The sequence below is a fragment of the Hyperolius riggenbachi genome, chromosome 10, assembly GCF_040937935.1.
Source record: "Hyperolius riggenbachi isolate aHypRig1 chromosome 10, aHypRig1.pri, whole genome shotgun sequence".
Classification (NCBI taxonomy): domain Eukaryota; kingdom Metazoa; phylum Chordata; class Amphibia; order Anura; family Hyperoliidae; genus Hyperolius; species Hyperolius riggenbachi.
This window is the reverse complement of record NC_090655.1, coordinates 192,095,149-192,117,377: the sequence shown is the minus strand read 5'-3', so window position 1 is coordinate 192,117,377 and position 22,229 is coordinate 192,095,149. Positions and strand designations below refer to the sequence as shown.

The 22,229-nt window shown below is 43.6% G+C and overlaps 1 protein-coding gene across 2 annotated transcripts in view; it reads right to left on the bottom strand.

The window, feature by feature from the left end:
• LOC137534108 (ribosome biogenesis protein BMS1 homolog) overlaps positions 1-22,229 on the bottom strand; it is a 67,814-nt gene that overhangs the window by 13,643 nt on the left and 31,942 nt on the right. For both annotated transcript variants that reach the window (XM_068255472.1, XM_068255473.1), the window contains 8 exons: positions 19,833-20,029; positions 19,464-19,603; positions 18,463-19,238; positions 18,240-18,341; positions 17,558-17,715; positions 11,258-11,339; positions 6,353-6,429; positions 215-409 (listed from right to left, as the gene is read on the bottom strand). In XM_068255472.1, the coding sequence (XP_068111573.1) occupies positions 215-409; positions 6,353-6,429; positions 11,258-11,339; positions 17,558-17,715; positions 18,240-18,341; positions 18,463-19,238; positions 19,464-19,603; positions 19,833-20,029 (1,727 nt within the window). The remainder of the gene's footprint in view (positions 1-214; positions 410-6,352; positions 6,430-11,257; positions 11,340-17,557; positions 17,716-18,239; positions 18,342-18,462; positions 19,239-19,463; positions 19,604-19,832; positions 20,030-22,229) is intronic.

Below are 22,229 nucleotides of genomic sequence, written 5' to 3'. Positions count from 1 at the left end.
CGCTCATTCATCACCCATCAACCTCCTCCTGTCCACTGAATAGTACAATCTGCTTAGTTACAGCTGAACAGCATGTTTGTACAGTGCTCATTCCCAACAATATCATCCTAACCATCAATGATCATTTATGGCAACATTAACAGTGTGTACCAGGCTTTATGTATTTCAAGTGTCGACGTCAGCAAAATGAGATTTCTGTAGAGTTACGGCTTACCTCTGCTTGTTTCTGCATCTCCCCTTTCAGATCATCAAAATACGTAGCGTCAGCATCCCCATCATCATACTCCGAGTCAAAGCGCTCCTTCAGCTTCCGCTTCCTCTCCAGACGCTGCTTCTGCTTATCCTCCTCTTCTGGAGCAGCAGCTTCTTGCAGTGGTTCCTCATCTCCTCCTTCATCCTCACCTTCACTCTGTGTGACAAAAGACAGGTGTTTGGTTTGAGCCTTCTTGTCTCAGAAACATCAGAGGTATTTTGAAGTAAGTCTCAACTCCATGACAAAACCATAGTCAAAAAGATGACTGTATAATAACATCACCCCCACTTGTGTCTCATTGGTGGGTAGGAAGGTCTCACTTACCAAGAAAGGGAAAAAGGCGACTAAGAGGTGACCTGATTAACATGTATAAATACATCAGAGGGCAAAACAAAAGCTTGGCGGATGAGGTTTTTTTTCATAGGGTACAACAGACAAGGGGACATGATCTGCATATGGGGAAAAACATTTTTTGCCATCTATTTAGAAAGGGGTCCTTTACAGTAATAGTTAAAATCTGAATTACCTTACCTCAGGAAGTAGTTATGGCAAACTCTATATCTGCATTTAAAGAGGTCTTGGATGCTTTCCTTGCACTGAAGAGCATCCACGGCTAGAATTTCTAGGTCAGTGGTCCTCAAACTAAGGCCCACGGGCCAAATGCGGCCCCCGAGGCTTTTTCACCGGCCCTCCACTCACAACCTGTATTACTTATAGATGCGGCCCACAATATCGGTGGCTCGCATATAGAATATCAGTGCTGGCACCACTAATCCACAGGGAAGCCAGTGAGCAGTTATTCACTGGCTTCCAATTTCTGCATCAGGTGACACTGCTGTCCAATTGGACGACAGGTTGTCCCCTGGGTATGCTTCACTGTCTGGCGCAAAGAGGTTTTTTACTATATGCACATGCTGTGTTGGGGGCATAATATTTGCACATGCTGTGTTGTGGGGGCATACTATCTGCACATGCTGTGTTGTGGGGGCATACTATCTGCACATGCTGTGATGGGGGCACAATATCTGCTTTGGTTGAATGGAAGACTAAAGGTGGCCATACACTGGCCCAATTTGCGCCCGTTTCGACAGCAGATTCGATCACTGGGATCGAATCTGCTGCCAATCGTTCACGCTACACGCCGAATTTCGATCCATTCCGTCCGATCCAGTCGATCGCGCCGTGTGGAAAATAACCGTCGATCGCCCGCGGGTAAAGAGCGCATCGCTAGCGGCGTTCGAGTGCCCGACGACCGACGCAATAGAGCCGCATACATTACCTGCTCCGCCGGCGCGACTCCCGGGTCTCCGCTCTTCTCCGTCTCCGCTCTGGTCTCCGGCATGCTTCCCTTCTTCCTGTCCCGGCAGGAAGTTTAAAGGCTCTACTGTTTAAACTTCCCCCAGACAGGAAGAAGGGAAGCATGCCGGAGACCAGAGCGGACCAGAGCGGAGACGGAGAAGAAGAGCGGTGACCGGGGACAGTCGCACCAGCGAAGCAGGTAATGTATGCGGGCGGGGGGAGCGGCGGCAGCACCACCACAACAGATTGTGATCGGTTTCAGGCTGAAATCGGTTCACAATCTGTTTGCAGTAAAGGTAGCCATACGATCCCTCTCTGATCAGATTCGATCAGATAGGGATCTGTCTGTTGGTCGAATCTGATGGCAAATCGACCAGTGTATGGCTACCTTAAAGGGCTGCACATGTTAACAGGTAATAGTTTACAATACCTAGGTTCAATGTAATGTTTTCTACGTCATTATGTATGCTCCGGCCCCCCATTAGTTTGAAGTATGTTGACCCATCCTTTGAGCGAAAACGTTTTGGGACCCCTGCTCCAGCCGATTCCCGGGAGAGTTGATTCAGGGATTTATCTGACTGCCATCTGGAGTTGGGGAGGAACTTTTCCCTTTTAAGGCTAATTGGCCCAGGCCTTGTAAGGTTATTCGTCAATTCCTGGATCAACTGGGATATGTGAATGTTTAGCACGGTGTTTTTTTCTGGTTGAACTTGATGGGTGGATGTCTTTTTTCAACCAAACTATGTAACAAAAAACAAGTAGGTTGATATTTAGTGCTGGGGATACACGGTACGTTTCTGTACCGTGTATCGACCAGCTGATCTGGCCAGCTGATAATATTCAGCTGGCCCGATCATGCCGCTCGACCCGCGCCCGCTCGTTTCCCGCCGGCGGACAATGGCAGGGAACAGAGCTGTGATAAGCAAGCGTGGGCGGGGACGAGCGGCAATCGATCCGCGCGGACGAGCGGGGATACGCCGGCATCGAGCCTCTGGCTCGATCCGGCGCAATAAACGAGCCGTGTATGCACGGCATAAGGAAGGTGGACATCGCGAATTCCGCCTTGCACTCGTATGTCCCGATATGCGGGACATTTGTTCAAGCGATGTTTGCTGCGCACCCGGACCCCTGAAAACTCCGATCTTGCTTCTCACCTTGGTGGGTAAGTAAATCTACATGCCCACACAGTCAGTGCCCTCCAGCCCCAAACCGGAAATCCGCGATCCTGGCCGGCAGGAAGTGACATTTATATTTAAATGTTACTTCAGTTTCCTGGCTTTTTTTTTTTTTAATAAAAAATAGTTCCTGATTCGTTTAGGCAGATTCCATTCTGCAGATTCTATTGCAGATTGCCTGCAAATTTGCATAGGGAATCAATGGAATCCTATGGAATGGACTGGGGGAGGGTGTAAATAGTAGCCAGTATTTTATTGCTAATCTGCCCAATCGAAATACCAACGATTGCATTGTGTGTAGGGACAGTAAGACCCCGGGTGGCGGGCATAAAACCACCTATTATTGCGAAACTTTCTCACGCAGGCCCAGATTACAGCCAGGAAACTGTTTTTCAATTTACCATACCTTGGCTTTCTCCTCTGCTACCAGCCAATAGAAGATGCCAAACTGTCCAAATAAGGTATCAAATTAAACGTTATAATGTGTTCTTTAAAATAAGATATACCATTTACGGTGTTATGTTCCATGTTAAAATGAGAGAGAGAGTAAAAGGGAGAGCGCATTTCTTTAAAAAAAAAAAAAACTCCGAGCAGAAACGACTTCCTTAAGGAAAGAACTCAAAGTGGAAAGGGTTAAGAATGACGACCGGAATGGATTCATGCCTGTAAATGGTAATCATCATCCTAACTGGATTAGGGGAACACCTTAGGGACAGATGACTCGCATTAGAAGGAACTGTACATGGAAGGCTATGTCGACCAGGCTCACCTTATGACAGAGAGATTTAAAGCTAAGGGCTATGATGAGACAGAATTGCAAAGATGTATGATGGAGGTGGGAAGAGGGAGTAGGGAAAAATATCTTCAGAACCTCAATAGAGATCAGAAACATCCATCAGGAAGTGGCATTCATCACTGGAAACACTGAGAAGTAAGAAAGAGGACCCTGGACTCAAGAATGTGATACCTGATAGACCTAGGGTTTTTTTACCGAAAACGTGAAAAATATATTGGTACCAAGCTGTGTCGATCCCCCAAAAACCTCTTTAGGTCCGTTCTGGCAAAAGGAGGGCTTCTTCCCATGCAGGGACTGCATGGGGTGTAGGGAAGATAGGAGAACTAAAATGTCTAAAGTAAAATATCAGTCAAAATGGAATAGAGAAAAAAATTAGCCAGAACATTACATGTAACACAAAGGGGGTTGTATACCTACTTTGGTGTACATGTGGTATACAGTATGTGGGACGCACAAAAAGGTCACTACAGGCTAGAATAGGTGAACATGTCCGCAACATAAAAAATGGGGTTAAGGGACATAATGGCCTCAATTCACTAAGCAGTTTGGACTAGTCTACAGATATTTCCGTTTTTAGTCTACTGATGGTTTGGTGTAATGTTTTAGACCTGTTTATAGACCTGGTCTAACATTCAGTAATTACACAATTCACAAAGGCAAACAATGAGTAACCACGCTCACTTTTTCTGACAAAGATGAGACCAGCTGATTTCTGTCGGTAAAGTAATTCTATGAGGTATTTTAGACGTGAGAATGGAACCTTTTGAGTTAATTATGCAGGAGTTTACTTGTATCCAGAGGAGAGCTCATCAAAGGAGAAGGATGTCAGTCATAGATACTGGTTTGTGAATTGCATCTTTTGATCATTTCCCTTGCTTTACTCAACTAATTACCAAATGGTTTAGACCAGGTCTAAAAACAGGTCTAAAACATTTGGTAATAGTGAATTCCCCTTTGACGCAACTGACCAAACTATTGGTAGACTAAAAAACAGCAGTAGACTAGTCTAAACTGCTTAGTTAATTGAGGCCATTGTGTCCTCTCACTTTAGATGGAGACATCAGCAAAATCCAGCTCATCTATTCTTCTGTGGACTTGAGAAAGTAAAAAATCATTGGAGAGGGGGTAACTTCATTAGATTGTTGTCCCAAAAGGAAACAAAATGGATATATGAACTTGAGACACTAACACCAAAAGGGTTTAACATTGATATTGACCTAAAATGTTTTATTGAACAAGGCTAGATGGGGGAGGTTCACTGAATGACTGCCTGCATGGAAAGCAGCCCATACCTATACTTATTGTCCGGAATGTACCTTCCTCCTTTAATAAAATTATAACTGGATTAAAAAAAACAACATTTTACCCTAAGGAGCAGGCATCCCTTAAATTGAATGGAACCATATAATATTACCTATATTATGCATCCAATTGAATGTACAATTTCACTGCAGTGTAGTAACAACTTTGCCCCAGGCAGTGTTGAATTTTATTAAGAAAGCAAATATAGTAGGTAATGTGTGCTGCAGGATATATTAATATGGGAGTGGATATGAACTTATGCTTTGATTTATTATATAGAGTCTTGAATGTAGCACATCTCTTAATGCATATTTATATAGGGCATTTTATACAATGATAATGTTATGTAAACTGCGGGGTCTCATTTGCGAAACCTGACAGGATGTCCGTAGTTATCTAAATTTCACTGGGGATCTTCCCTTTATAATCTCAAAATACTTCAATGGAATATACTTCCTCATTTTAACTAAATGTCATTTTAACCTTCATCCAGGCGTGAGTTCCAGCAAAATGTTCTTTGTTAACCACGCTGGATTGCATAGTTTAATAAAGTTTTGTTGAGGGGAGGGGACACGGGCAGCCCTGAACCAATCATAGAGCACGAGTATAATATATGTAACAACAGCACCGCCGTAGCTCCGTGCCCCTGATGAGTCACGTGTATGTGACGAAGTCAATTGGGCGGAGCTGCTGACGGCGTTCTTCTTCAAACAAGCAAGTGGTGGGAGGCCAGAGCGGGTCCATACAAACAGGGATTGAGGAAACCATTCGGCCATACCGGGAGGCAGAGCGGGGGAGAGCCCACAGGACAAAATAAAGTAATATGAGCCAAACATATTCAGTAGCTACTGACAGGGGATTTTTACTTTCTCAATTTCAAGCCGCACATTATGTGCAATAAGTCTCAGTTCACATTGGCACAGACGGAAGACTGATCCATGTAAAAACATATCTGTGGAACAGACCAGTTCTTAAAGGCATCAGTTTTCTATCCGTGACCCTCCATTCAGTTAGCGTGCGGTCAATGCGGCGCATCCGTTGATACAGAAAAATCACTGCTGAGCCTTTCAAACGGACCGTTGTGAACAGATCCTTTGGTTAACATTGGAACCGTTGTAGTCCGCTCAGTACTGTCTGCTAAAACTTTAGGTTTTTTTGGCCAATGTGAACCAGGCCTAAATATGAAACAAACTCAGAAGATGAGCATCTCAATAGACACTGGTCTGGGTGTTACAAGAAAGTGGTTCCTGGAGGGGCAACTGAAGTTTCCTGATCTCTTTCGAGATCCGGAGGGCCGACAAGATGGGTGCTGCAGATAGAGATGGACAAATTGAAAAAGATAAAACTTATCTTGCACTTTTGTGGGGGGTTAAAAAAACGTTAACATTATGTGTTCTGTCATTTCAGAAATAAGGCTTCTTAAATATGCTGGGATGCAATTCAGCTCTTTAAACCATTTTTTTCCTTTCTGCTAGAATAAAAATTGATTAATAATGAACTGAATCAGAAAGGGATTGTGGAGATTACCTCTTCATTCTTGGACTCCGGTTTGCCTCTGTGCACTTCTCCTGTTTCCAAGTCTTCAAAATCGCCATATAGCTCGTCTGTAAACACAAAATACATTCTCAAAAGACAAGATTGTGAGCTCCTGCGAGGGATAGTTTCAGTGGCCATACTGTAGGTTTGGCAGTATTTTTGCCAAAAGTATGCTTGATCAATGATGCAACCAACTTTGGGCTGAAATTGGTCCCAAGTATTGATTGGACACCCTGGAAAATCTCGAGCCAACATGCATGGGGTCAGTAGCGGTAACGGTGTACAATGATTGTGAATTACCCTCGGCTGCGTCCCCCCGAATGTATATGTACCCCCCCCCCCTTCATCCCCGGTGCCACTGCATTAATACCTTACATTTCCAGTGTCTGCACTCCTTTTCCGTGTTAGCTCCTTCTGCAGTATGCTGGCGACCAGTGCGTACACCGGACAGGTAAAGTATTAATACAGGGGCACCGGGGGTAAATCTACATTTGGGGGGATGCAAATGGGAGAAAATCCTGAAAGATTCCCCCACACATCAAACGCAGATACCATGTCCCCCACACATCAAACGCAGATACCATGTCCCCCACACATCAAACGCAGATACCATGTCCCCCACACATCAAACGCAGTTACCATGTCCCCCACACATCAAACGCAGATACCATGTCCCCCACACATCAAACGCAGTTACCATGTCCCCCACACATCAAACGCAGATACCATGTCCCCCACACATCAAACGCAGATACCATGTCCCCCACACATCAAACGCAGTTACCATGTCCCCCACACATCAAACGCAGTTACCATGTCCCCCACACATCAAACGCAGATACCATGTCCCCCACACATCAAACGCAGATACCATGTCCCCCCCACATCAAACGCAGTTACCATGTCCCCCCCCACATCAAACGCAGATACCATGTCCCCCACACATCAAACGCAGTTACCATGTCCCCCCCCACATCAAACGCAGATACCATGTCCCCCACACATCAAACGCAGTTACCATGTCCCCCACACATCAAACGCAGATACCATGTCCCCCACACATCAAACGCAGTTACCATGTCCCCCACACATCAAACGCAGATACCATGTCCCCCACACATCAAACGCAGATACCATGTCCCCCACACATCAAACGCAGTTACCATGTCCCCCACACTTCAAACGCAGTTACCATGTCCCCCACACATCAAACGCAAATACCATGTCCCCCACACATCAAACGCAGTTACCATGTCCCCTGCAGGTCAAACGCAGATACCATGTCCCCCAACACATCAAACGCAGATACCATGTCCCCCACACATCAAACGCAGTTACCATGTCCCCCACACATCAAACGCAGATACCATGTCCCCCACACATCAAACGCAGATACCATGTCCCCCACACATCAAACGCAGTTACCATGTCCCCCACACATCAAACGCAGATACCATGTCCCCCACACATCAAACGCAGATACCATGTCCCCCACACATCAAACGCAGTTACCATGTCCCCCACACATCAAACGCAGTTACCATGTCCCCCACACATCAAACGCAGTTACCATGTCCCCTGCAGGTCAAACACAGATACCATGTCCCCCACACATCAAACGCAGATACCATGTCCCCCACACATCAAACGCAGATACCATGTCCCCCACACATCAAACGCAGTTACCATGTCCCCCACACATCAAGCGCAGATACCATGTCCCCCACACATCAAACGCAGATACCATGTCCCCCACACATCAAACGCAGATACCATGTCCCCCACACATCAAACGCAGTTACCATGTCCCCTGCAGGTCAAACGCAGATACCATGTCCCCCACACATCAAACGCAGTTACCATGTCCTCCACACATCAAACGCAGTTACCATGTCCCCCACACATCAAACGCAGATACCATGTCCCCTGCAGGTTAAACGCAGATACCATGTCCCCCACACATCAAACGCAGATACCATGTCCCCCACACATCAAACGCAGATACCATGTCCCCCACACTTCAAACGCAGTTACCATGTCCCCCACACATCAAACGCGGATACCAACTTCTAGTCATTATCCACAAACTAATTTCTGTAGGAAAATTTTACACAGTGCAGGAAGGTGGGGTGGGTGTGGGGAGAGACAGGGCTTGGAAACTTGGTGCCTGGATTGTTTCTTAAGCAGCCCATACACTCAGCCGATTTTCTGGCCGACCGATCGATCCCGATCGATCGATCGATCGCAAATCGGTTGGCCAATCGACCGATCGACGGCCGATTTCGATCGATTTCGATGGATTTCCATCGAACTTGCAGGGTGGAAAATTTAGGTCGATCTGATGAGATTGCTTATCAGTTTGCATTGGCCTTAATGGAAATCTGATGGCAAAAAAATGCCATCAGATCGAATTTCAATAGATTTCAAACTGAAATCTATTGGAATTCTATCCTGGTAAAAAATGTTCTAAAAACGCATCAGATAGATCATCAGATGCATTTCTTATCTATCTGCTGCCAATCTGACGAGTGTATGGGCACCTTTAGTCATGTGTCTGGGATCCCTGAAAGCACAGTCTGCATTCTTTGCTAGGAGGACATCACAGTAAAAGTGAGATAACATCTCCTGTGTGTTTGCTGCCTCTGAGTATAAAGGTGCCCATACACTCGTCAGATTGGCAGCAGATAGATAAGAAATGCATCTGATGATCTATCTGATGCGTTTTTAGAACATTTTTTACCAGGAAAGAATTCCAATAGATTTCATTTTGAAATCTATTGAAATTCGATCTGATGGCATTTTTTTGCCATCAGATTTCCATTAAGGCCAATGCAAACTGATAAGCAATCTCATCAGATCGACCTAAATTTTCCACCCTGCAAGTTCGATGGAAATCCATCGAAATCGATCGAAATCGGCCGTCGATCGGTCGATTGGCCAACCGATTTGCAATCGATTGATCGATCGGGATCGATCGGTCGGCCAGAAAATCGGCTGAGTGTATGGGCTGCTTAAGAGTGCTGATTTTCACCTTTTAATGATTTCACACAGACAGAACTGACTGACTGACAGCAGCTCCATCCGTGCACAAATCACAGTCAAAACAGTGCATTGTGTAGTAACATGATGCCTGCTGTTTCTGCTCACACACCTGTTACTGAAGTTCTCTGCCTGTCTGCCTGCTCCTTCTCACAGTGCAGGCCACACTGACTCCTCATGTCTCCCCTGCTGCAGGCTGCATCTCAGCCCCCTCACCTCTCCCACCCAGGTCAGGCTCAAGGTAGGGGATACAGGAGGCATGCTGGCTTAGGTAGCCAGACTGGAACCCCGAACTTCCGGCTGGCGGGGGGCGGAGCTTAAGGCCACACGCAGGCAGTACTAGACACTGCACTGTGCCTATGGCTGTCAGGGAAACCAGAAAGGGGTGGCCTTAGAGGAGGGACAGAGCGTGCTTGCTCTCTCTCTATTGGCCAGCGGGGGAAGAAAGGGCGAGAAAAGGCTGTGCAATTATGCAGGACACTGGGAGCCAGAGCAGCGAGCCCTGCAGCGTGCACAAGCCTCAGCCTGCAAAATGGGGAGATTAATGAAGGCCACCAGCGCCTAGTGACAGACATGCCGCCCCAAGTGGCTGCCTGTAGTGCCTGTGCCTCCAGGCGCCCCTGTTACAGGCTGCACTAACGTGCGCCTGTAACGTCTTACTGTGAAAGCAGCCTAAAAGGCAGAAGGGCGTTAGTAATGGCACAGATGTTTTTTTTTTTTACTACCACTGTCACTTTATTAGATCTTACATTTGCAGTGCTTGGAGTGGAGCCAGTTGATGGGCTGTGCATGGCATGGCAACAAGATTAGAAGCCACCCAACTTCACTCCTAGCACTGCATATGTAAGATCTGATAAAGTGACAGTGGTAGTAAAAAAAAAGAAAAAAATATCTAGGTTTCATTACTAACTCTTCTGTCTATTAAAGGGGATCAGAAAAAAAAGTAAAAAAACTTTGATAGCGTTCCTTTAAGGAGTACCCCAGCCCAAAGCTCGGGTACAAAATGAGATACTTACCTAAAGAAAGAGAAACCTCAGGATCGTGCTGAGCCTTCCCTTCCTGCTCTGATGTACTCCGTCGCTGAGCGTGGCCCCCAGAAAATTATATCAATGCCGCGCAGCTCTTCTTCCAGAAGCGTGGCAGCGCCATTGCCAACCGAGCCTGTCCGCGTATGTGCAGTAAGCCGGAGGCACGGGCTCCAAGGTACTGGGCCTGCGCAGCTACGTTTCAGGAAGAGGAGCTGTGCGGGCCAGATGTGAAGTGGGGCCATGCTCAGCAACGGGGAACAAATAGTAGTGAAGGAAGCCTCAATACAATCCTGAGGCTTCCCTCTCAAGGAAAGGATCTGATTTTGATCACAAGTTTTTTTTTGTTTTTTTTTTAAAGCTGTGAGCCTTAGATGGGTGACAGTAGGGTGAGGCTGCCACTCATACCTCAGGCAAGTCAGAACAGCAGGAAATATGTAACATCCCTCATACTGACACTGACACATATAGGCAAGTTTGCAGTGTAGACTGTGTAAATGGCACACACAACTTGGTTGGTCTTAACACCAACTTGAATTGTCCAAATGGTTCCACCTATCCCATGATCACCCGCAGATAGTAGTCAAAAAGCGGGAAGAAAGTGCCAGCCAGTCTTTTCCTGTAAACACAAAGCTGCCCCTGCCAATAAGAGCAAGGTAGTGGGTGGAGACAGGTGATCTGCTCTGCAAAAAAGAAACTCCCACAGTACTTTGGTATATATCAACACAAGAGACCATTTTCAGTGTGATGGCCACAGATTTGCTTTAAACCCACATCACCAGTAGGCCTGCCTACTTTTGTATGAGCAGATGCTGTAGCAGTCTATGCTTACCATCTTCTTGCAGCAATTTTTCTGCATCTTTATCAGCTTCCCAATTCCCAGTCACAAAACAGTCTCGGATGCAGTCCATGACCTAAGAAAGACCCACAAAAAATGTTCAGTCTACCACAATTACAGATAACGGTTTATGACCATGATTATTGGTTATATGGAGCAATTTCATCTACATGGTACAAACCGCTCTAATGTTTGTATTTTTTTTTATAAGAAACAAACAAAATATGGTTTTGTAAAACGCGCCAAATGATGGTAATGCACACGGGAAAAGATTTCTGCACAACTGTGTCAATCAATGTGTGCTAGGTCATGAATGAACATACATCAAGGAAGGATTTATGACCAAAAAGCAGCACCACAAAGGTATGTAAACAAAAATAACCACAATTTTATTAAGTACATATTGCACACTATATATAAAAACATGTTGTTGGATCCCTCTCTCTTGACAAAGCGGCGTGACTGCCGCGATACTGGTAGAGCAGTCAGCCGGGAACATCCCTTCCCTCCTGCTGGTAACCTCGATTCTCTCCATCTCGGGTCACGTAAGCGCTCCCTCTCTGCACATTGCACCTTTGCAGTTCAGCATCATAATATGCAGGGTATACAGCATTCAACTCTGCTTTGTTTGCACTAGTGGCATTTGTATTTACATGTGCCCTTGTCATATGGTTATGCACTTTATTTATTCATGTGGATATTTATGCACTTTCTTGTATTATTACACATTGTTTGCACTATTTATTTAGCTCACATGAGCACTTTCTGAACCCGGGTTCTTCTCTGTGGGAGCTCTTATCTGAGCACCATAAGGTGAAAATATTTGTCTTATTTATATCTATGCCATCTATTACAGGTGTCATATTGATCATATTTTATATGAAGTTTACCAGCAGATGTGTTTTTAATGGTTTTTATATATAGTGTGCAATATGTACTTAATAAAATTGTGATTATTTTTGTTTACATACCTTTGTGGTGCTGCTTTTTGGTCATAAATCCTTCCTTGATAAATGATGGTAATGGTTTGGGACCACAATCCTAGTAAGGGAATCAGTGAGTGCGCCTGTAATAGAACCAGGAAATAGAAGCACACTATACAACTGATGATTACTAGAAAGCTATTAGAATGAGGAAGATGATAAAGGATGGTGTCACAGCAGCTGCTATGGGGTCTGGAATATGGGGGTGGGGCATCCAAGTCAGGTGGATCACTGCCCTTTGAATTTTTCTGCACCTTGTACGCAGAGCCGGGACAAGATCCTCCAGCACCCAAGGCTGAGACACCAAAGTGCGCCCCCCCATCCCTCCCAATCCAGCCGTCACACACTGATTGCTATTAGACTAAGAGGCGCCACAGGGCCCCCAACACCTTAACCTCCTTGCCGGTTATCCCGAGCTCAGCTCGGGGTAACCAGCGTAGGAGGATTTCTCAGGCCCCGCTGGGCCGATTTTCAAATTTTTTTTTATTGCACGCAACTAGCACTTTGCTAGCTGCATGCCTATCTCGATCGCCGCCGCTCGCCGCTACCCGCCGCCACCCCCCCTCCAGACCCCTTGCGCAGCCTGGCAGCGCTGAGGGGTGGATCGGGATTCGCTCTGACACTCTGAACGGGATTTCCTGCTTGCAAAGATCGCCGGTGGCGATCGAAGTACGTAGGGGCATGCCGCTTGTCAGCGGCTATCATGTAGCTAGCGCTAGGCTAGCTACATGAATGGAGAAAAAAAAAAAAAAAGTGCTGCGCCGCCCCCTTGTTGATATAATTGGAATGGCAAGGGGAGGGGGGGGGGGGTGTTAATCCCTAGTTATCTGGCTTGCAGTCTCTGCCATGTATCCCTTTTTCTTATTTCTCTGCTTCAAACACAATAGTGGAATGAAAGCTGAGTGAATTGAGCACTGCGCCGAGGCTGGAGCCTTTCTCGCCTCTACCTCGGCCCGTAAATGGGGGCATGTTAAGTATACATGGGGAGTATTTAGTATAAATGGGGGAGTATTAAGTATAAATGGGGGAGTATTAAGTATAAATGGGGAAGTATTAAGTATAAATGGGGAAGTATTAAGTATAAATGGGGAAGTATTTAGTATAAATGGGGAAGTATTTAGTATAAATGGGGAAGTATTTAGTATAAATGGGGAAGTATTTAGTATAAATGGGGGAGCATTTAGTATAAATGGGGGAGCATTAAGTATAAATGGGAAGTATTTAGTATAAATGGGGGAGTATTAAGTATAAATGGGGGAGTATTTAGTATAAATGGGGAAGTATTTAGTATAAATGGGGGAGTATTTAGTATAAATGGGGGAGTATTTAGTATAAATGGGGGAGTATTTAGTATAAATGGGGGAGTATTTAGTATAAATGGGGGAGTATTTAGTATAAATGGAGAAGTATTTAGTATAAATGGGGAAGCATTTAGTATAAATTGGGAAGTATTTAATATAAATGGGGAAGTATTTAGTATAAATGGGGGAGTATTAAGTATAAATGGGAAGTATTTAGTATAAATGGGGGAGTATTTAGTATAAATGGGGGAGTATTTAGTATAAATGGGGAAGTATTTAGTATAAATGGGGAAGTATTTAGTATAAATGGGGAAGTATTTAGTATAAATGAGGGAGTATTAAGTATAAATGAGGGAGTATTAAGTATAAATGGGGAGTATTAAGTATAAATGGGGGCGTATTAAGTATAAATGGGAAGTATTTAGTATAAATGGGAAGTATTTAGTATAAATGGGGGAGTATTTAGTATAAATGGGGGAGTATTTAGTATAAATGGGGGAGTATTAAGTATAAATGGGGGAATATTTAGAATAAATGGGGGAGTATTTAGTATAAATGGTGGAGTATTAAAGAGTAACTGTCAGGCTGCAGAAGCTAATTTAAACCTCTATTCTCCTGTGTTAAACAGTTTAGAAGGAAGCCCAAAAGCCATTAGTGAAGATAAAAATCTCAGTTACCTTTGATGTGTGCTTATCAGCAAGTCTGTTATAGACCCATAAGGACGCAAGCCGCATACTAAACTGCAAAGCATTCTGGGGCCCTCCCCTCGGCTGCTAATGAGACGTTACAGAAGCTTGTAATCAGTCCAGCGTGTAGCACTGATAAATCTCGGGGCAGAGTACTCTGCAGGAGTCAGCTATTGTTCCTAGCCACATGGCTCATTAATATTCACCGCACACTGTGTTGTTCAAGTAGGAGCTTATCTGTGATCAGGAAGCAGCCAGGACATGACGACACATTTGACAGAAAAACATGGAGCCTGCCATGAGCTGGCAGGAGCATCTATCTCTGCATATACTATATACAAATTCTGTGAAATCCAAACGTGGACAGTGAAATGCATATGTAATGTAAGTACAGCCAATCTTTAGCTACTGATATATGTGTTTATTTTCTCTGAGACCTTATACCTAACAGCTCCTCTTTAAGTATAAATGGTACGTATTATACATAGCTATGAGTGCATGCTGTTATGTCCACTCATGTATGTGATGGAGTTATAATTGCTCTAGTGTACTTCTGACTGGGAGATGTGGGAACAACAAAATCTTTCTGTGAGGCCTCTTGAAATGTTGTTAAGCCACTGGTCTGAGCGCTCATTCTGGGAATATTCTATTTAACAAAAAAGAATGGTTGTAGCACTTAACAATAATATGAAGCAGTTAGAAGAATTACAAGAGAACGACTCGTGTCTGACAGAAAAAAAACAAGATATAAATATAATGCCTGATCTTCAAAATAACTGTTTATTGACACCCTGATAGTACAGCACTGTATCTAGATACAGTATTTATATAGTGCTGTACTATCAGTGTGTCAATAAATTATTTTGAAATGCAGAAGTTACATTTATTTCTAGCATATTCTATTTAACACATAATTGTTGACATATCACAGACTTGCTTTGATATGTATGCGATATGACAACAAATTCCGATTAGTACAGTTTGTTGTTTTTTACAAGTGGGATCACAGCTCTACCCACTATGATTAATGGTTAACATTTCAGGTTAATAACCTTTTCTTTTTTTGTAGTATAAAAACACAACCATTCTCCAGACCTCCTAACAGACTGTTAAAGAACAAGTGACACCCATGCTAACCTAGAAATATAAAACACATATACAAGTAGATAAATACTATTTCTACTTGTATAACAGATGTATTGCACTGTCTGCATTATGCTTCATGTAAATTATATAAAGGAAAAGCAGAGAATCCTATTCTAGACAGTTTCCATATTGGTTACCTTTGACCTCCTGACATTTCCTCCCTCACTCTTTCCTCCTCTTGCTAATTATGTATTCGTGACCCGCCCTCCTCCCAGAGTCTTCAGACACTCCCACTGAGGTCTATACTAGGAAGTGCACTGTCATAGGTCATTAAAAGGAAGGGGAAATAAAGGGAAGAGGAGGAATATATTTTAGATAAAAAGACTACCCAGCATGCAACTGTTTGGCAATGGCAATTAAAGGGTCAGTGCTTCTAAGGTATGTGATAACTCCAAACCATAACAGCAGAAAAAGTTTTGAAAGTTTTGAATGCAGGATTAGCATCTTTATTACTTAATACACTCAGACCAGTTGCTGTTGAAATTTTATTTTTATAGTGACAATCCCGCTTTCAGGTAAGCTAATGATCCAATCTTTTTCATCCAATTTTACCAAATCTATGAAGTATAAGGGTATTGAGTCAATATATTGAATGGATAATTTAGGCAGTTCCCTTATATAATGCTGGGAATAGACGGTGCGTTTCTTCCTTTATAATCGAGCCGCTGATGGCTCGATTGATAATTTCCGACGTTTCCGTTCATGCGGCGGATCGATTCCACGCTCTATTCCCGCGGGCGGACAATGGAAGAAAACGAACCGCTGATAAGGAAGTGCTCGCGGGGACGAGCGGAAATCGATCTGGGCAGCCGCAGGGACGCGCGGCGGGAGTCGATCTGGCGGCTAATCGAGCCACCGGGTCGACGTGTGTATTCCAGCATTACATAAAAATGGTAATATTGGATGAAAGAGATTGGATCATCAGTGGCCACCATTAGGTGGAAGTGTAAACAATCGGGTTCAATCTGCACTCCCTTGGTGTATGCCATAAAGAAATAAACAGAGTGCTGAAGCCAAAATTTTAGGGGCAATTGACAGCACCTTCTTTTACAGTCCATTAACAAATGCAGCAGACCAGCACTTTCACCATTAGTAAATTTACTCAGCAAACAATGGCCAAACGTTCTGACACACAGAGGTCCCTTCTTTAGTGCAATCAAGTCTCTCAAATACCATACTTTCAGAATATTTTTGGAATATAAAACACTTTTTCTTCCCTCAAAAAGTGGGTGCGTCATATTCAGATGATATGGTAAAAAAAAAGTGCAGAGTGCGAAGGAAAGGTCTAGTTAGTGTAGTGTAAGTACAGTGTTGTGTTAGTGTATTGTAGTGTGTAGTGTAGCTTAGCTGGTAGAGCAGCAGGAATTCGTGTAGTTTAGCTGATCGGTATAGCTTAGATAGAGTTAGCGGAGATACAGTTTGGAGGGCAAAAGGTTCATAAGATGCCCCTGCATTATAGACAGACCTAGGTTTAGTAGTTGATTTTTGCTCTTATTCCTAAGTGCGTCTTATAGTCCGGAGCGCCCTATATTCTGAAAAATATGGTATATCTAATGATGTCAAACAGGCATATAATTGCCACTCGCTTGCAAGCTATGAAATTCCTCTGGAGGCCACAGCACAGCGCTGGAACCACCAGAGAAATCACATCCATTGCTAATGGAGAAACAGATTCCATTGTCTGTTACAGCGGTGCAAAGTAATAGACACATTCATGAATGCATAAAATATTTTTGCACAAATTTTCATTTGTCCTGAAACATTCCCTGTGCACAAAATTCATACCCAAACAATTAAGTCTACCAAGGAATTACAATAAAGGCTACAAAGACATTAGGAGGTTGATTCACAAAAGGGCGGTAACACTGCCCATCGTGTGGTTATGTAACTGGCCTGTACTGAAAATAGTAGTGCTCTTTGTGTAAAGAGTGTTACCACAGCAACACATGCAAACAGTGTACCGTGCGTTAAGCAGTAGCATAGAGCATGATACATCACTTTCGTAACACGTATACACGCATTGCTAAGGTAATGCTCGTCACACTAAGGCGCAATGAGCTTTAATATTTTCAGTACAGGCTGATAACACTGTCGCCCGGTGGGCACATTGTTACCAGCATTTTTTTAATCAACCCCTACATTTGATATAAAGCTAATTATAACGTATTCTGCGCATACCTCCTCATCATCCCAATCCTGAGGACATTCAGTCACAAACTTGGAGCAGTCTAGAGCATTTGCCGCTCTTTTGGATGCCTTCTCTGGCCGACTCACGTGAAAGAGGCCACCCAGTTCCTCTCCCTCATCTCTATCCTCGTTTTCCTTGGTGTTGGCCACTGAGCGAATTGTGAAAAGTAGCAAACAATTAGTGAGCAAGGAAAATATGAAAATACATAAAATGTATAATCAGATGACAAATATTTATTTCCTCGCGTAGTGGAAAACATTGGCTTTTAAGCAGTTCGTAGGGGCAGGTCGTTCGTAAGTCGATGAATACCTGTATATACACCCCTGCAAACAATCTATGGGGATATCTGGTGTTCATGCAGCTATATAAAGGAACAGGAACTCGCAATTTAAAGGGAACCTACACTGAGAAGGATATGGATTTTTCCTTGTCAAATAATACCAGTTGCCAGATTCTCCTGCTGATCCTGTGTCTCTAATACTTTCAGCCACGGCCTCTGAACACGTTTGCATATCAAGCTGCATGCTTGTTTCAGGGGCGCGATTCAGCCACTACTGCAGCCAAAGAGATCAGCAGGACTGCCAGGCAACTGGTATTGTTTAAAAGGAAACATCCATATCCCTCTCAGTTTAGGGTCCCTTTAATTAAATAAGTCAGTTCAAGCCAACGTACCAGTTCCATACACGAGTTTTCGGAGGTTAGGAACGGAATGCTGATGACGGAGAAAAACCTCAGCTGCCTTCTTCTTCAGGTCTTCTTTCCACTTTAAAGCACCTGAAAAACATATTCTTTGTTAAAGCCATACAAATTTAATGACCAGTCTGCAACCTTGTGTAAGAAGCTAGGACTTACAAGGGAAGAGTCAGACAATTTTATACAGACTAGAATGACTCACCAGTTGTGTCGTCAGAAATATCATGATCTTCCGAAAATGCATCATCATCCTTGAGCAAGTCTTCCTCATCATCACTTTCCTCATCAGGGGAACCTTCAGAATCTTCTTCCTCCTCCTCAGAGCCTTCATCATCAGATTCCTTATCTTCTGTTTCATCTCCCTTCTCCTCAGTCTCACTGTTTTCCATTTCTTCAGAAGATGTCCCATCTTCCCCAGTGCAGTTCCCACTGTCCAATACTGGCGGTTTCCTACTTCTGTCCCCAATTTGTGCTGAATTTGTACGGACACGCCCCTTCTTTACATGTACTTCCTCATCACTTTCTGATGCATCCTCATTTTCCACATCATCATTCCTTGTTGTGCCATTTTGTTCATCATCACTATGCTCTAGGTCGTCATCACTATCAGCAAAAATTGGCAACTCAGGTAAAGATGGCTCTTTTCCCCCCTCAAGTTTCATACGTTTAACAGCTCTTGGGGCAACCTGCTCTGCTTTAGGTTTTTCTTCATCACTCTCCTCCTCAGACGCTTCATCATCCTCACCACTTTCTTCACCACCATCATCTCCATCTATCTCCTCCTCCTCTTCATCATCATCATCCTCCTCCTCTTCATCATCATCATCCTCCTCCTCTTCATCATCATCATCCTCCTCCTCCTCCTCCTCCTCTTGTTCCTCCCCAGTCCCATCATCGGGATTATCTTTAAACACTGCTTTGCGACGAACGCGTCCAGTTTTAGCATCAACCACTTTCTCCTCAGTAGGCATTGCAAAACTGATGTACAGCAGAAATAAATATAGATTACAAATCATAAGGAGGAGAATAATACTATACTTAAAATGTTCTATAACCTGCATTAACCAATCATATTTTAATCATATTCTAATCTGAAGAACATGAAATCTGATGAGCAGCTTTTTGCTTCTCTCAAACATTACGTACAAGAGAAGAAGAAGAAATAAAATCATGTGTGAATGTATTAGATACGACAACACTCACTCTTTTCTTTCGATATCCTCCATGCCCAGGGGTTTGGAGTCTGTGAATAGGGACACTTTGCTGGTGGACATCTTGGAATCAATTGTGACATTTGTGGATTTCAGACTCTGGACAAGTTCATGTGAAGGCTTTGCTGCTCGCTGAAATGATATAGGTGATATTTTCACAATTAAGTTAATTATTTTCACAAATAAAGTTAAAATGCCTTTTAAACTGCCAGCAAATGCTCAAAATAATTTGTACAGTATTGTTTCAACTACTTTTTGGTACTTTTTCAATTGCAAAGTGCTAAAAACATGTTTTAAATCAAAGATGAAAACTTATCTCTCAGGGGAAAAAGTGAATTGCATATGAACCTGTATGTCTTACCTGCTGCTCCCATTGAACGTGATGAGGTCCAAGGTCAATGTAAACGGCATCTTTATCATACACAACACCACCCACACCCGATAGAGGGGCATAGATTGTCTTCTCCTTTTCATTTAGCGAACGCTTTTTTAGTTTATCAGGGAGAGGACACGGGTCCGGCAAGAAGCTCACCTCCGAGAGTGCAAAGTCACCCACACCTAACGGGAGAAAAAAAAAAGGTTTACTTGATATAATAAGAATCAGCATGAGTGCTCCTATACTTATAATTTAGACAAAGATAACACAATTATGGATTTACTAAGATGAAAAGTTACAAATTGTGATATTTTGGATCAGTATGCTGCAGATTTGTTTATTTCCAACCCAGATAGCAAACAGTGGACTCACAGGAGCCATCAGCTCCACTGAAATGAATGGGAAATAGTGAATACACATGCACATTGTTTGCCCATCGCCAGACAACGCAAGGCACAGCAGACAGGCCACTTGCATCAGGAAATTAATTTATGGTTATGTCAGGGCTTTTGGTCAGTTGGCTGCAGGAGCATACTAAACCGAAGGATCCCTTCCTACATCTTATATAATAGCTCTGTGTACCTCAATGTCCAGCCTAAAATTAGAAACCAATTTCCACTGCTTTCATTTAACCCTTTATACTCATTGCTTTTTCTTCTACTAGTTAACCCTAGGAGATAAAAAAAAGGTAAGGAGCAAGAGGAATTACTGCAAGTTTCACCAGGATGAACTGGAAACCCAACTTCATAAAGACAGAATGACAAAGAATCTTCTTCTAGCAAGGGAGAAATGTATTATTAACACGTTTACTGCTGAGGAGATGCGGTGCATAAGGACTCCCTATCAGAATACAGAATGGTATGCCGTTAGAGCTGTGTTCCCCAACCCTGTCCTCAAGTACCAACAACAGTGCATGTTTTGTGGAAATCCACAGAGGTAGTTAATCAGCTCTTCTGAGACACCAATTGCCTCGCCAAAACATGCACTGTTGGTAGGCCTTGAGGACAGGGATGGGGAACTGTGTGTTAGAGAACTCCAGGCCAAACTGGAAGCTTAATGGCTAATGGGGATGCATCTAGACTACAGGTCTTTAGGGGTTGGTTCACACGGACGCTTGGCGGCATTTACTGTTTGGGACTTGTCGGCTAAACGCTCCCATTCAAGTGATTACCGTTGATTGTGCAAACACAGCATTCCCATCCCGATTTACTACGTCGTTTCAGCCAATCGCAACGGGAAGCCGACAATCGCCATACTACCGCCCCCGAACGAGACGCCACAGGACGTTGCGGCTTCCAGCTGCCCCAACGCCTCCTGCCATCCATGTGAACCATCCATTATTCTGGTACATTAGTAAATTGGTTTTCTGCAGCAGAGATAGTGATGGAGTGGTTGAGCTGGGGTTGGGAAGGGTATGTTTTATGTAACAGGTTTTTTTTTTTTCGTACAGAAGTCCTATTTTGTGAATGGAACAGTGAGATGAGACATGTTGATTTGTGAGTTGTTTAACTGTAAAATCTTTTGAAATGAAATATGATTAAAAATAAAAGGTAAGGAGCAGAAATGGAGTACAGTTACATCAGACGTCTCTTCATTGGGACACCTGGTGTTGCCAACGATTTGAATATCAGTAATGTAGAGTAACTACAGACTTACATGATCCCTAACACTAGCTAAACTCCCCAGTCAAACTGCAGCGCTGTTAGCCAGCCACCCAAAACCGATACCCAGAGCTCAACTGATAATAACTTAACCTGGAGAATTTACCCAGTTCACTAGCACCCAACAGAAGCAGATATCCAGAGCTTGGCTAATAATAATAACCAAACTCCAGTGCCCTACCAAAGCGCCAAGTGCACCATAGCTGCAAATTTACACTGAGGTTAATAGCTTCACCTATTGTGCTGAAATGACCTGATTAGGCTGTAATGACCCCTTTTATCTGGGTCGGTATGGCTTAATTAAGAAATGGATAGCTGACGAGGGAAGTATAGATGGAATGGGACTTGTAAAATGTGAGATCATTCACAAACTAATTGGCTTGTTCTGTAAAGGCTCTGTGGCCCAGGTCACACAGCAGAAGGCATGGTAAAGCCTATGAGCAGCAGAACAGTGTATTGTGCCATTGCTGACAGCTGAATATCAGCAGTGTTTCAGCCAGCGATGGAGCAGCAATGCTCTCTCTATATACTGACACTATGTTGATGAGTATTAAGTACCCCTTTATGATACCACACAAGCAACAATCACATTGAGTGTGTCATAGGCCTTAGATACCTGCAGGAGTTACAGGCAAAGGGATCTATTCACAAAACTTCTCAAACATGACTTATTTATCACCTATTTGATAAAAATAAACTTTCAGCACATTTACAAGCAAAA